This window comes from Urocampus carinirostris, chromosome 15 (genome assembly GCF_059441175.1).
Source record: "Urocampus carinirostris isolate Australia breed hairy pipefish chromosome 15, RoL_Ucar_1.0, whole genome shotgun sequence".
Lineage (NCBI taxonomy): Eukaryota > Metazoa > Chordata > Actinopteri > Syngnathiformes > Syngnathidae > Urocampus > Urocampus carinirostris.
In genome coordinates, this window is record NC_142363.1 from 6,058,823 (window position 1) to 6,072,726 (window position 13,904).

Below are 13,904 nucleotides of genomic sequence, written 5' to 3' on the forward strand. Positions count from 1 at the left end.
CACATTTATATGATAATTCATGCATTTTTGCTTATAATTTAAAACAATATTGTATATTGCAGCATATTTTATTTCTATGTATGACATTAGATTGTTTTATAAAAATGATAACAATGCCAGAGGCTGTGTTCCATATCAACAAATATACTTCTATAAACTTACTCCCGCAATTACTTAAGATCGTTGCGGCTCATTTTGACCTTCAGTTTTTTTTTAATAAATAATCGTTTCAAAACAAGGTGCAAGCAGAGTTATTTTGTAAAAATGTCACAAAACACTGCAAACAAGGATTATGTATTACCTTCGATGCAGACAGCGCTGGGCAGAGAGAAGTGCATTGTGTGCATAGCTCTGCCAACCTCAACTGCTCACCCAATCAAATTGATCTGTGTCCTTGGCTGTTTTTTTTTTTTAAGTTTGTTCTCTGGGTTTTCATCAGACAGAGTTTCAAGAGATAATATAGATTGTTTAATGAGATTTTATATAAAATTATTATTTCAACGTACCCCCAAAGTGGGATCTGTTAGTGTGACACTTTGACAATAAATTGGAACTGGGCCCTTTATATAGTGGACCAAACCACTAACTCGCCAAACTCGACTGTACGCAAATCAAAATTCATCTCCGAGCCATACATACTTATGAAAAGAGCCGTATCTGGCTCTGGAGCCATATGTACTCATGAAAAGAGACATTCAGTATTTGGCCCATGAGCCATAGGGTTCCGACCCCTGTTATAAGTGTTTAGATTTGAGAAGCGTTTTACCGTCTTCTGGCAACTTAAATTAAAATGCGTACAAACTTTTGGGTGGGGCATCAATTCCTGTTTGATTTTCGTGTTAAGGTGTCACTAGGGCTAGCTTTAATGGACAGAGAAATGCACACCTACCTATTGACCTGCACTGCGTCCCGCAGAACTTTTTCTGACAGACTGTATCGTTGAAGCTGATGGAGAATAAGACCCTGCCGATTGCAAAAGACACGAGACAAAAATTTGCAAATTAATTTTGCAACATCTTTGATACGCTAGCATTAGAAACATTTCAGTTAATGGACTTGACACCTCACACAGAAATAATGAAAATCACAAGGGTTTTTTTGGGCATGTTTTCCTTTTCAGACTAATACCAGTACTGTATTTTCTGAACTCTTCCGGTGTATAAGTCAACAAATGCATAATCAAGAAAGAAATATCATATATAAGTCTTATAAAATAGGAGAACAGACTGAAAAACCCTTGCATGCCAGACCTACCAGTACATACACTTTTCCATGAGCGGGGTCGAAAATTAGTGGAGAAAAAAATAAAAATACTAATGGCATCATGTCGTAAACATGTTTTATGAGGAATATACGGTATATGATAACATTTAAACTTTTGATTTATAAAGATTTTGAAGATTAACAATACATGATTTACATGCCTGGTGATGTCAGTTATGACGTAATGTACAGTGCATCCAGAAAGTATTCACAGCGCTTCGCTTTTTCCACCTTTTGTCATGTTACAGCCTCATTCCAAATTGTATTAATCTAATCCATCTCAAAATTCTACACAAAATACTCCATTATGACAATGTGAAAAAGTTGTTTTTTTACTTTTTTTGAATTTATTAAAAATAGAAAACTAAGAAATCACATTTACATAAGTATTCACAGCCTTTGCTTAATACTTTGTTGATCCACCTTTGGCAGCGAATACAGCCTCAAGTCTTTTTGAATATGATCCCACAAGTTTAGCACACCTATCTTTAGGCAGTTTGGCCCATTCTTCTTTGCAATAAGTCTCAAGCTCAATCAGGTTGGATGGGAGACGTTTGTGCACAGCCATTTTCAGATCTCTCCAGAGATGTGCGATCGGATTCAAGTCTGGACTCTGGCTGGGCCACTCCAGGACATTCACAGAATGGTTCTGAAGCCAATCTTTTGAGATCTTGGCTGTGTGCTTTGGGTCGTCGTCCTGCTGAAAAATGAACCTTCGCCCCAGCCTGAGGTCAAGAGCGCTCTGGAGCAGGTTTTCATCCAGGATATCTCTATATATTGCTGCATTCATTTTTCCTTCTATCCTGACTAATCTGCCAGTTCCTGCCGCTGAAAAACATCCCTACAGCATGATGCTGCCACCACCATGCTTCACTGTAGGAATGGTATTGGCCTGGTGATGAGCGGTGCCTGGTTTCCTCCAAACATGGCGCCTGGCATTCACACCAAAGAGTTCAATCTTTGTCTCATCAGACCAGAGAATTTTGTTTCTCATGGTCTGAGAGTCATTCAGGTGCTTTTTGGCAAATTCCAGACGGGCTTCCATGTTCTTTTTACTAATGAGTGGCTTTCGTCTGGCCACTCTACCATACAGGCCTGATTGGTGGATTGCTGCAGAGATGGTTGTCCTTCTGGAAGGCTCTCCTCTCTCCACAGAGGAACGCTGGAGCTCTGATAGAGTGACCATCGGGTTCTTGGTCACCTCCCTGACTAAGGCCCTTCTTCCCCGATCGCTCAGTTTAACTGTAGCATAAAGAACATGCTTACCAATATATCAGTTTCACTCCAAATCACTGATTCCAAACAAGTCTTCATCCTCGGTCTCACTTTTACCGGAGCACATCTCCCCCAACTTTGGAGGAAGATGATAAGATGCTTCCTCCTTCCGCTTCTACGTCACGGTCAAGGTTAAAACTATCAAGTGTTGAAGCGCTTTCTTGCTCTTTAGTATGAGAATAACATAGAAATGATATTCCTGTAAACAAAAATGTTAAACTCAATGACATACTGTACAAGTCTCACCAGAGTAAAAGTCATCCCACCCGGTCAAACTATGAAAAACACTGCGACAAGACGGTACTTAATTATTGAATAGCCGTTGATACAACATGTCCATACAACTAGTCCTGTAATTCATCAAATTGATCAATGGTTTCTATGAAAAATAACTTTCATTGGAGAAGTATTCTTTAAACTGTTAAGGGTTCCCAAAAAAGTCTGGGGAGAAAAAAAAAATGAGAAGAAAAATGTTGGGGTTTTGTCACTTTCAGTCTCCGTAGTTTGTAAATTTCCTTGTGCTTTGTAGCACTCTTTTTCGGTGGCACTGCTCAATACCGTAACATCTAGTGGTCAACTATTACACAGTGTTCCTTTAAGAAGGTGGTATTGATTGAGGTCACTTCCTGAAAATAAGCTCAGTATTTTTGCGATGGAAACCGAACACTAGTTAACGGATCCCCACCAACTTTAGTGGACGTTATGTTTGATCAGGTTAGTTGATAAGAATTGAATAAGAGACATAATAGCATTGCATAAGGGTTTAATTTGTTGTTTAACCTTGGGAGCTGGAATAGCCACCCAAACCGTAGAATGCCATTTAAGCATTCTGGCCTTGAAAATGAATGAAAGACTCAATGCAAACCAGTAAAGCAAGTTTAGAAACTGCTTGGTTGTTTCTGTTGCTTTCCAAGGCAAACAGAGGGAGAAATTCCCCACGAACTTTAGCAGAGTAGTTTTCTAGACCTTGTACTGTCGAGTGATGTAATTAGACACTTCCTCGTTAGGCTTTATCTTGAAATAAAAAAAGTACTGAAGTGAGAAAAACACCCTTTTCTTCACATTTTTACCCAGCTTTTCTCAAAGAAAGACAAAAAGAAGGATGACATTTTTTTTAAATGAATAAAACATAGGGAAAATGAAAAAACGAGGCAAAAATGAAGAAATCTTGAGAAGGGACTGCACATGAGGTAATCCCTCTTCCAAGATGACCAGGCTGCAATGGATGTTGTAATAACAATTAATACACAGATATCTTCAAGATAAAATAAAGGTTATTCATGTGCTATAGATTAGAAGTGTGTTTTAAGCCTATATTTAAACAGTTCCACTGATGTTGCAGATCGAATCTCAGTGGGCAGAGCAGGTGCGTTTTGATCACTTTGAATCTTTGTATTTTGTCTTCTTCCATTGTGCTTTTAGCACTATCTTTTGTGGCACAACATAATACATTTTTTTTCTTTTATTTCATTTATTTTGTCCTTTTTTCATTTCTTTCTTTTTCTTTTTAATTTTTTTTCATTATTATTTTTTTTTCTTGAGTTTTACTTTTTGTCTTCTATATTATTTCAGTTATTTTTTTCTCTTTCTTTTTTCTTTTTCAATTTTCTCTTATTATTTTCAATTGTTTTATTCCTCTTCTTTTTAAAACTAATAAGGTGATTTTGGTCACTTTGAGTTCTCCATATTTTGTCTTCTTCGGTTGTGCTTTTAGCACTTCTTTTCGGTGGCACGACAGAAAACAGCGACATCTAGTGGGAGAATAATACACACTGTCCCTTTAACTTTCATATTAAAGGCGAAAGCCTCAAACTATCATCCTTAGGGCCGCAATTGGCGCCCCAGGCAGCGAATTTAAGACCCCTGATCTAGTGTATGGATAGAAAGGTGTATTACCAATCTCTGCATGGTTTTGACATGCGTGGGGTTGATGGACAGCGCTTCTTCATACCACCGCTTGGCCTCGTCTATGTTGCCCCTGAGTTCTGCGATCTGGCCCCTCATGAACAGGACGTTATGGGATGTGGGAAAGAGGTTGGCAGCTTCTTGGGTGCAGGCTGTCGCCTCGGCGGGCTTCGACATGCCAATGTAGACCTCAGCTGTAGCAGGCAGACAAAAAAGAATGGCGGTAAGGAGGATGAAGCAATCCGTAGAGTTGTAGCAGAAACATCTTGAAATACACGAATATATTTGCACCTTGGACAATGACGATAAGGTGTTTTAATTTTGTGTATGGCGTAGAGGTTGATTGATTATCGGGCAGGCTGATTATCGGCACCGACATTTGGGAATTTGACGGAATTTTGCTGATTATTATTCAAGTCACAGATGCAACCGACTGAGGGTATTATCTCTCTTTCTCCTACAAACCCTCTTCCCTCCATTTTTCTCCCCTCCCCGCTACCCACTCCGCACCTTCTGATTGGATAAGCGACCGGGGACGGACCCACTAAAGCAGGAACACTATACCAATAGCTCTTCTAAATTGCCCGGACACGCCTGTGTCGGTGCATGTTTGCGATTAAGAGATCGCATAAGTGTAGTTGACTTCAGAAAGGAACATTCAGGTGGAGACTATTTGCTTTTTATTATGACATTAGTTTGTCAATCATGCGTGTGTGATTGTGATTGAGAGAGAAAATAAAAGCACACTAAAGTGAAAGGCTGGGTGATCAGCTGTTATCATAACATTAATTTGTCAATGTGGCTCTAAAACAGGAGTGCCCACCCTTTTCCATCCGCCAGCTTTGTTTAAATGTTCATGCACTTTTTGTTTTAAGTTAATTTAAGTCATGTTAGTTTTAGTAGTCTGTACTCAGAAATTGAATGAAAAACTTTTATTTCGAACATTAAAATAAAAACAGGATAAAAAGAATGAGTCAACAACAAAATAATGTCACATAACATGTTCGAAAAGGGGTAGTGAGAAGCAGATGCTTATTTTTTCTACCCCTTTATCTTCCCTATTAAATACATTTTACAAATCCTCTTCTCCTCTTGTCTAATATAACAAAATCTCATGGATACACTTATTACATAGGTAAGATATCAATAATTCTAATAATTACAATAATCACATATTTTATACACTAATCTTCGTAATACTCATCCCTTAACGTCATAATGCCACTAGTTACCAAATATCACTGCGGGACCAATGGTAATAACAACAATAAAAAAATGAACATAATATTTATAATAACAGTTTTGATATAATAATAGAAACAATAACCACAAGTTAACCATAGTTTTAAACGCAGTATTTCCAATCTCACTCATCTCCCATTTTTCTCATCCCTGTATTTCGCCAGTAATGTGTTTTTGTATTTGAATTTGAACACATGAATAGTTGGACATTGTTTGATCTCATCTTGAAAATTATTCCAAAGTTTGACTCCACACACAGACACACACATACTTTTCCTGGTTGTTCACACCTTTGGGATTTTGAATTTACTATAGCCCCTCAAGTTATAATTTCCCTCTTTCCGAGTGAATAATCTTTGGATGTTTTCTGGCACCATGTTTTGTTGACCTTAAATAACAGTTGTGAAGTGAAAAAAAATATTAAATCATCCAATGTTAGTAGTTTGGACTGAATGAATAAAATATTAGTATGATCCCGATATCCTACCCTGTGTATGGTTCTTATTGCACGTTTTTGAAGGATAAAAAGGGGCTGTAGTGAACTTTTGTAATTATTGCCCAAGACTTCTGCACAATATGTTAAGTATGGCAGAACTAAAGAACAATATAATAAATACAATGCATTATAATTTAAAATGAATTTGGCTTTATTAATTATTGAAATGCTTTTAGATACCTTAGTTTGTATGTGTCTGATATGTGTTTATATATTTGCAACCTTAGTGGAAATGTTTAAACCTAGACTTAAGTCAAACTTATATTTTATAGCTAATGATTAATGTTGACCCCATACTATTGTTTTCTTGTTCTTTTTTGCTGCTTAGTGGCTTAGCGATGAAAATGGATAAAACCTATTGCATGCCATAATCTGAGGCCTACTGCATCGACCGGATGACTGAGATCTGAAACTTCTTCGTAGCTGTTCTTGGACTTTTTGCACAATTTCAGTTATTATTACCCCTTCTCAACGTTTCTCATTTTTCTCGTACTGGGGTTTTCGAATTTTTCCTTGGCCTTATGATGTATTCAGACCAGGGGATGTTGTAATTGTGGCTTGTGCAGCCTTTTGAGTCTCTCAGTGATTGAAAGCTATACTGTACAAATAAATGTGACTTGACCTGGATAAAAGCCTGGAAGTTCCCGGGCTTTGTGATTTAGGCTTGATCAGATGGATAAAATAAATCAATTGCCACTTCCCATCAGCTGTGTAGTCTTTGAAGTAGTAGTACTAGTACAAAAAAAACGTTTTACCCCCAAAAACACTTAATTGCTAGGATTAGATTGTTCCCCACAAAAATGGACTTACGCAAAGATAGAAGAAAGATAATATGCGAACCAGTACGTTGTGCCAAACTGCGAGAAAACAGCCATTCAAGCTCATTTGATGTTGGATAAAATCAAATGCAAGTACCTGCATGCAACCAAATCTGCGCCAGAGTCAACCAGGGGTGGAGGGGTCCATGTTTAGGGGCACTGCTCTGCAGGGAGGAGGCCACCTCAGACAACGCTTGCTCCACACGACTTGCTGCTATTGAGGTAGCATGCACAGAACCTGCAAGGAGGGGAAGTACTGTCAAAAAACATTTATGTTTGTCCAATAATGGGAGAGGATAAGTCCTCACTTATTTAAGTTGCCATGTGCCACGGTGTACTAAGAAGTCCAATTAAAGTCGATCACTAATAAAATCAAAAACATTGGAAGGGAAATCTGGAGTTTTGTTTTTGTTTCACTAAATTTGTTCACCATGGCACACAGTTGCCTATTTGTGAATGAAAGCCTTGTATCAGTACACACATTTGCACACACTGCAAAACACCCGAGTGTTGTTATAAGCCTGGAAGGATAAAACAGGTTCAAGTAGACTTTTCAGCACCACCATGCATGCAAACAAACCAACAGTGCACAGATTAATAGGTGATATGAGAGCATTGTTTTGTTCCAGGAATCTACATTTGTTGATGCCTGTGTTGACTGTGTTCAGCACACAAACAGCTAAATAGGTTTGGTGGTACGTTTTATGAAAAAATTACAGTATATGTCGAGAGGCAAGACAGAATTAGATTTCAGGTGGGTTACTTTGGACCAGCAGCTACGTGCTTTATGCGGATGACTGATCACAACTGCCGATTAGGCAAGCTTGGTGAAACTTAGATTTTGGTAGGTTTGGTTGGTTCCTGCTATGGCCCTATAACTATTAGCTCAACAGGACAATACTGTATTTGTGTATAAAGACGTTCGTTAAAATCAAAGTTTATTTAAGACAGTCCTATTTCAAAAGTCTGTGTCATTGTTTTTCCACACAAGTGTGTCACTTGCACCTCCATTCTTAACAATGACACCTAAATGTTAGGAGCAGACACCAAACATGCACAAACTGCTTGAATAAAGGAATACACGGACTAAAATAAAAACAATTTCTTTGAGTAAAACGATCATCGTGATTCTTAGTTGGCAACCATCCATGCATCCATTATCTGCACCACTTTCGCTTAGCAGGGCTGCGGGGTGCTGGAGCCCATTCCAGCTATCTTCGGGCAGTGGGCAGGGGACACCCTGATCTGGTTGCCAGCCAGTCACAGGGCACGTACAGCCAGTAAAAAATAAAGGAACCAGTGTATTAGGTCATTAATCTATTTTTAAACACAAGTATAAAAAACGAATTTACATATTTTTACAAATTAAATTACACCCGAAAGCAGCAAGAAAAAACTGTATTTTTCACTTCTTTTGCAAACTGTGTTCAAATCAGTGTTTTAGTTTGAATAATCAAGTCACTGTATTCCTTTAAAGCAAATAACAGAATCTCCACATTGCTTGTAGTTGTTTGTTAATGCTCGCAATAAAAAAGCTTATGATGTATTTTGTGTAAAGCAGTCACTTTATTTGGTATACATGTTCAATTGCTCACTGCGTTTAAAGAGAAAACAGCTAAAGTAAGTACCGTACTTTCCGCACTATAAGGCGCACCGGATTTAATGGTGCATCTACTCAAAATAGTCTTCTGTGATATATTCTTTCATATATAAGGCGCACTGGACTATAAGGCGCACAGAATTGAAAGTACAGTAAAAGCGAGGGTTGCATAAAAATAGATAAATGCATTTAAATTAAAATATAATTTTTCAAAGCACATAAATCATTATCATCTGGTTTCACCACTAAAGTTCTTTTTAGCAACAAACAATTAACAAGTTAACCACAGGAGGGTGCTTAAAGACTACTTTATACGTTTGTCAAAAAGAAGAACAATAATAGAATTATTTAATTGTAACTATGCATTTCCAATTTCTTCAGCCACACTTTTTCGTGAAATAAGGCACTCTGGTTTGTAAGGCGCACTTTTAAATTTCTGGCCAATATGTGTTTTTTAGGTGCGCCTTATGGTAGGAAAAATACACTATTTGTTTTAAAATAGCTGTTTAAGAAAAGTAAATAAGAGTAACATGGTCATAAATGGCTTGAATATAGGAATTTACTAATTCAGCATTAGACAAACGGCTTGAAGTAAATTAAAAATTACAAACATACATTTGTTAGTCTGGCTCGGTTAGAGACTTAAAGCAAGAGACTAATACTGAAGTGACTCGTGTACCCCCTAATTTTCTAAAAATATTTATCTAATTGGAACATGAAGTACAACCTAGTCAGAACAAAAATAACTACGTTACTAATACAAGGGATGGGAAGAAAGCAATAAATGGAAAACTTAAATTCAGATGGAGGTTACTTGGCTACTTACAAACAGAAAATATGGAAGCAAAACCAAGCATGTTAGCGTCCTGAAGGCCGCCTTAAAATACAAAACAAAACATAACAAAGGGATGGGGAAAAACAGAAAAGCGAATATTAATTATTAAAAAAGAGAGGGTCAAACACAAACAAATCAGTGTGAAACAGAAGAAAACTGAAAGAAGTATTTTTGAGCAAATGACTAAAAAAATCATGAGCTGAATTGGTCACCTTTAAGTCTTGTATTTAAAAATAATTTGGAAGGAATATTTTGAGTGATAAGAATAAGTAGCTATACTGATATCAAGCCGAAAAAATGTGGTATTGAACATGATTATACACAATTTACAGTACAGTAACCCCTCGTTTTTCACGGGGGTTGCATTCCAAAAAGGTCCCGGGATACTCAAACCCCACTAAATAGAAACCTTTATTCATTTTTTTGTTCATTTACTTATTGACACAAAAGATCAAACCACAATTTACAGGCTCAAGCATTTGTTTAACAAATCAAGTACTGTACGTTTTTTTTTAATACAACTTCTTACTGTCGAATCACAATCTTTAAAATAATCTTTTGATTTCAGGACACTACTTTTTAACTTTACATGATACTTTGATGCTATCATGTAGATGTTATGGAAAACTGCATTTACTTTAAGACTATATATCCATCCATCCATCCATTTTCTGGGCCGCTTATCCTCACTAGAGTTGCCAGGATGCTGGAGAACACAATGAAAAACAACTCATTCATCCATTCACACCTAGGAACAATTTGTACTGGCCAATTTACCCGACATGCATGTTTTTGGAAAGTGGGAGGAAACCGGAATGCCTGGAGGAAACCCACGCAGGCACGGGGAGAACATGCAAACTCCGCACAGGGAGGCTGCAGTGTATATAATATAGTGCATTATATATATAAATTAGAAAAGCAAAAGCTGTCGGATTCTGGTTTGCCCTATATGTTCCTGATATCCTGCCTGAGTATACCTGTCGTCAATCTATTCTGGACTTCCTGAACTTTGACTGCCGAAAGTCTTTTCCAGCCTTTTTATTTGGCACTCGTTTTCACCCCTCTCACAGGTGTGGAGCGCGAATAAATCAAAAAATAATTTTGTCATGTTCATCCATCAAATTCAGTCATTCATTTTATATATATGAAATATTTTATATTTTTCCCTCCCCCATCTTTTCATATTTTCAAACATTTATGAAAAAGCACAAGAGAGCCGCTAAGGCAGGTCTAAAGATTTAAATGCGGCTCTAGAGTTCGCAGGTTGCTGACCCCTGATACAGCCAATCAGAACTCAGAACACAATGCGTGATGAAAATCCGCAAGGTAGCATAACCGTGGTAAGTAAACCGCGATACAGAATGGGATTACTAGATATAGTTTGTGAATGTACAGCGTAGGCAAGTGAAGAAAAATGAGGTTAGGGTAATCAGAAGGTTTTCGGTGATTATTACACACTAGGTCAATACTGTAACCCGTTACCCCAAAACGAATTACTTCTTCTTCTCTTTTTATTTGTTCATGGGCCATCACACTCCACACCATGCTACGAGCAAAGTGAAACTAGTGGCACGTTACAGTTGGAGGAAAGCTGGCGGAGAGTGACGTGGTTGCAAAAGGAGTGAGTCCTGGCTTGGATGGTCATTGAGGGGGAAAGAGGAGGAGAGGAAGACAAGAAGGATGATCTTTTGGGTGGAGGGGGAGGCTGAAGGAAGAACACTGGAGAAGAAGGGGAAGAAAGAGGGGAGGAGGGTGGGGAGGACAGCGTGGATATGTTGGAGGGGAAGGTAGGGGAGATGGGCTCAGAACCAGTATGAGAGGAAGAGGAACCTGAGGCTAAAACAGAAACAGGAAAGCAAATTAACAAACAGGAGTAATTCCTAAAAAGAAAGGGAGACAAATCGATTGTAAGTCAAAAACAACAAAATAACAAAAAAACGGTAAAAATATGTAAGAGCTGCCAAATATTGAAAATTGTATTTCAGAATGGACGAAGACAATTTTCGGATTTGAAAAAACATTTCCTAGTAACATTCTAGAGCAGTGGTTCTCAACTGGTCCGACCCACCATTCCAACCTAATGACAACCTGCAACCCAAATCAAGTCAAGTCATGGTAAATTGTATAGCCCTTAATCACAAGTCTCAAAGGGCTGTACAGAATTTCCAGATACCGATTGGCGAGTAAACAGACCAAATCACGAATGAGTTTTAAATGTAATTTAATGTAATTATCATATCGGGTATTTGGTAAACTACAGTATTAAATATCAGTACCCCTGCTGCTATGACTGGATGCAGGTTCTTCTTTACAGGAGGTTATTGTAATGCACAACTTTTGAGCTACAGCTAACGCCAGTCTAGACCAAAGCGTTTTTTCTGCTCTGAGCAAATTATTCTAATTGCTTAGAATGGCAGTTTCTATGATCTGTTGAAAACGCCGGCAGTGCGACATCAAGGAAAAATACTCACTTCTCCAGTTTATCAAATGAAAAGATCACACCCTCAAAGCAGATATAGTAGAATATATTCACTTTTTTCCAAAAATGAAACCAAAACGATTTAAAGTAACATGTACTGTACTCACATATAAGCCTACAATTCATATAAGCAACCCCCTAAAATGGCTTTAAAATTGCCACATACTAAAAGAAATACAAAATACCTAAACAACAATAATTGTTAAAATTATGGAGGTAATGAAGGTTGATATAATTTTAAATTGCTGGAAATATAATGTTTTTAAAACATTAATTATACCTTCCAGCAGTGCTTCAATGGCACCAGGACACCATTTTCATATTTTACAATCATTTCCTTCTTTGACCAGATCATTGAGTCAGTTGTTTTCCACATTTCCTTCCCATTATTACTTTTTTGGGACCCATTACTAAAGGAAATAAAACCAATAAAATCAAAATAAAACGAGACGTGGTTCCTCTCAAACACAATTGAGACAGTGATCGAGCTTGGAATTAACGCCATCGACTGTAAGGACTGTAATTGACCCTAAAAAGGCAAAGGCCTGCAACCCACTGAAAATACGTCCCGCTTTTGGGTCTCTCCCCACCAGTTGAGAAACACTGCTCTAACACAGATTTTTTCAGTTGAAAGTGCTTTTTAGGCAATGCAGAGATAACAAACATTTAAAAACATATTTCAGAATGCATAAAGAGAAACTTCATAATTGGAGTATTTTTTTGTACCCGCATTAAACAGCGCCAGTTGTCAAAAATCATTCTTAACCTGAAATAAAATCGTACGCCCAAACAGCTGTTTTTATTACAAATGTCCAGAAGATGGCACTAATGCACTATAAATAACCAAGGAGCTAACAACATTGTTAGAATAAAAATGAGCATTGCTTCATTTTTTTCTTTGATTTTTGTAGTTTTTAAAGAAACCGCGTATTTTGTAATTTGCTATAAAGTGGCGTAATGAACTACAGATGATTCAGTGTTTGGCAGCACTGATAATGTTCTTGGGCGTTTGATATTACAGTGGAACCTCGGTTTTCGAACGCCTCTCAGTTCGGACAAATTGGTGTTCGACCAAAAATTTAGAGAAATTCTTGCTTCGCTGTTCGTTCAAAAAATCGGAGTTCGAACGCCGGTACGCTAGGGTGCGATGCTGAGCGGCGTACGGGTGTTTTAGCCCCTAATTATGCCTCCGAAGCAGGTCGGTTCAGGCAGGACAGGTGAAAAAAGACAAGTTGTTCGCACAACTATTGCCTTTAAGAAAGACATAATAGCTAAATATGAAAGAGGTGTACAAATATCCGATCTTGCTAGTGAGTAGATTTAGCCATGCTGTATTATCAGTACGATAGTAAAGAATAAGGAGGCTGTGAAATCGAGTGATGCGGCTAAGGAAGTTAGCGCTATAAGCCAGCAACTGCCTCAAGTTTTGGAAGAGGTTGAAAAGCTTTTGATGATTTTTCTCTCCCCACCGTCCACCACAAAGGTAAGAAATCCTATTCATAATCCTTTTTTTTTATTTTTACACGTTCATGTTAGCGTAATCTTTCGTACGGAAGATTACGATAACGCGAACGTACGATTAGCCTCAGTTAGCTTTGTTTACTTAAAACATTCAGGGTGTTTGAATGGAGCTCCCTTTCCACTGAAGCGCTAGTCACTTTTTGTGAGGACCCGGGTGCTAAATGACGTGTAAACGACCTGATTTTTTATTTTTACACGTTCATGTTAGCGTAATCTTTCGTACGGAAGATTACGCTAACGCGAACGTACGATTAGCCTGGGTTAGCTTCATGTTTACGTTCAAGGTAAACATTCAGGGTGTTGGAACAGATTAAAACGATTTTACATTACTTTTAATGGGAAAAAAACGATTTCGGTGATCGTACAAATCGGTTTTCGAACAGTGTTCTGGAAGGGGTTATGGTCGAGAACCGAGGTTCCACTGTAATTAATTTCTCTGGATGGCACTCTTTGTTTAAAAATGCACTTGG

At 37.8% G+C, this 13,904-nt stretch overlaps 1 protein-coding gene across 6 annotated transcripts in view; it reads right to left on the reverse strand.

Annotated features, from left to right (window-relative positions):
- The window catches only part of ttc7b (tetratricopeptide repeat domain 7B), a 51,138-nt gene that overhangs the window by 9,031 nt on the left and 28,203 nt on the right, over nucleotides 1-13,904 (reverse strand). Inside the window, exons 18-22 of one of the 6 annotated variants that reach the window (XM_088353939.1) lie at nucleotides 11,013-11,270; nucleotides 9,426-9,476; nucleotides 7,097-7,237; nucleotides 4,435-4,637; nucleotides 890-963 (exon numbers count right to left, since the gene is read on the reverse strand). In XM_088353939.1, coding sequence (XP_088210065.1) covers nucleotides 890-963; nucleotides 4,435-4,637; nucleotides 7,097-7,237; nucleotides 9,426-9,476; nucleotides 11,013-11,270 — 727 coding nt within the window. Of the gene's footprint in view, nucleotides 1-889; nucleotides 964-1,929; nucleotides 2,738-4,434; nucleotides 4,638-7,096; nucleotides 7,238-9,425; nucleotides 9,477-11,012; nucleotides 11,271-13,904 lie in introns of those variants that run through there. The other 5 variants (XM_088353934.1, XM_088353935.1, XM_088353938.1 and 2 more) reach the window with 5 other exon arrangements.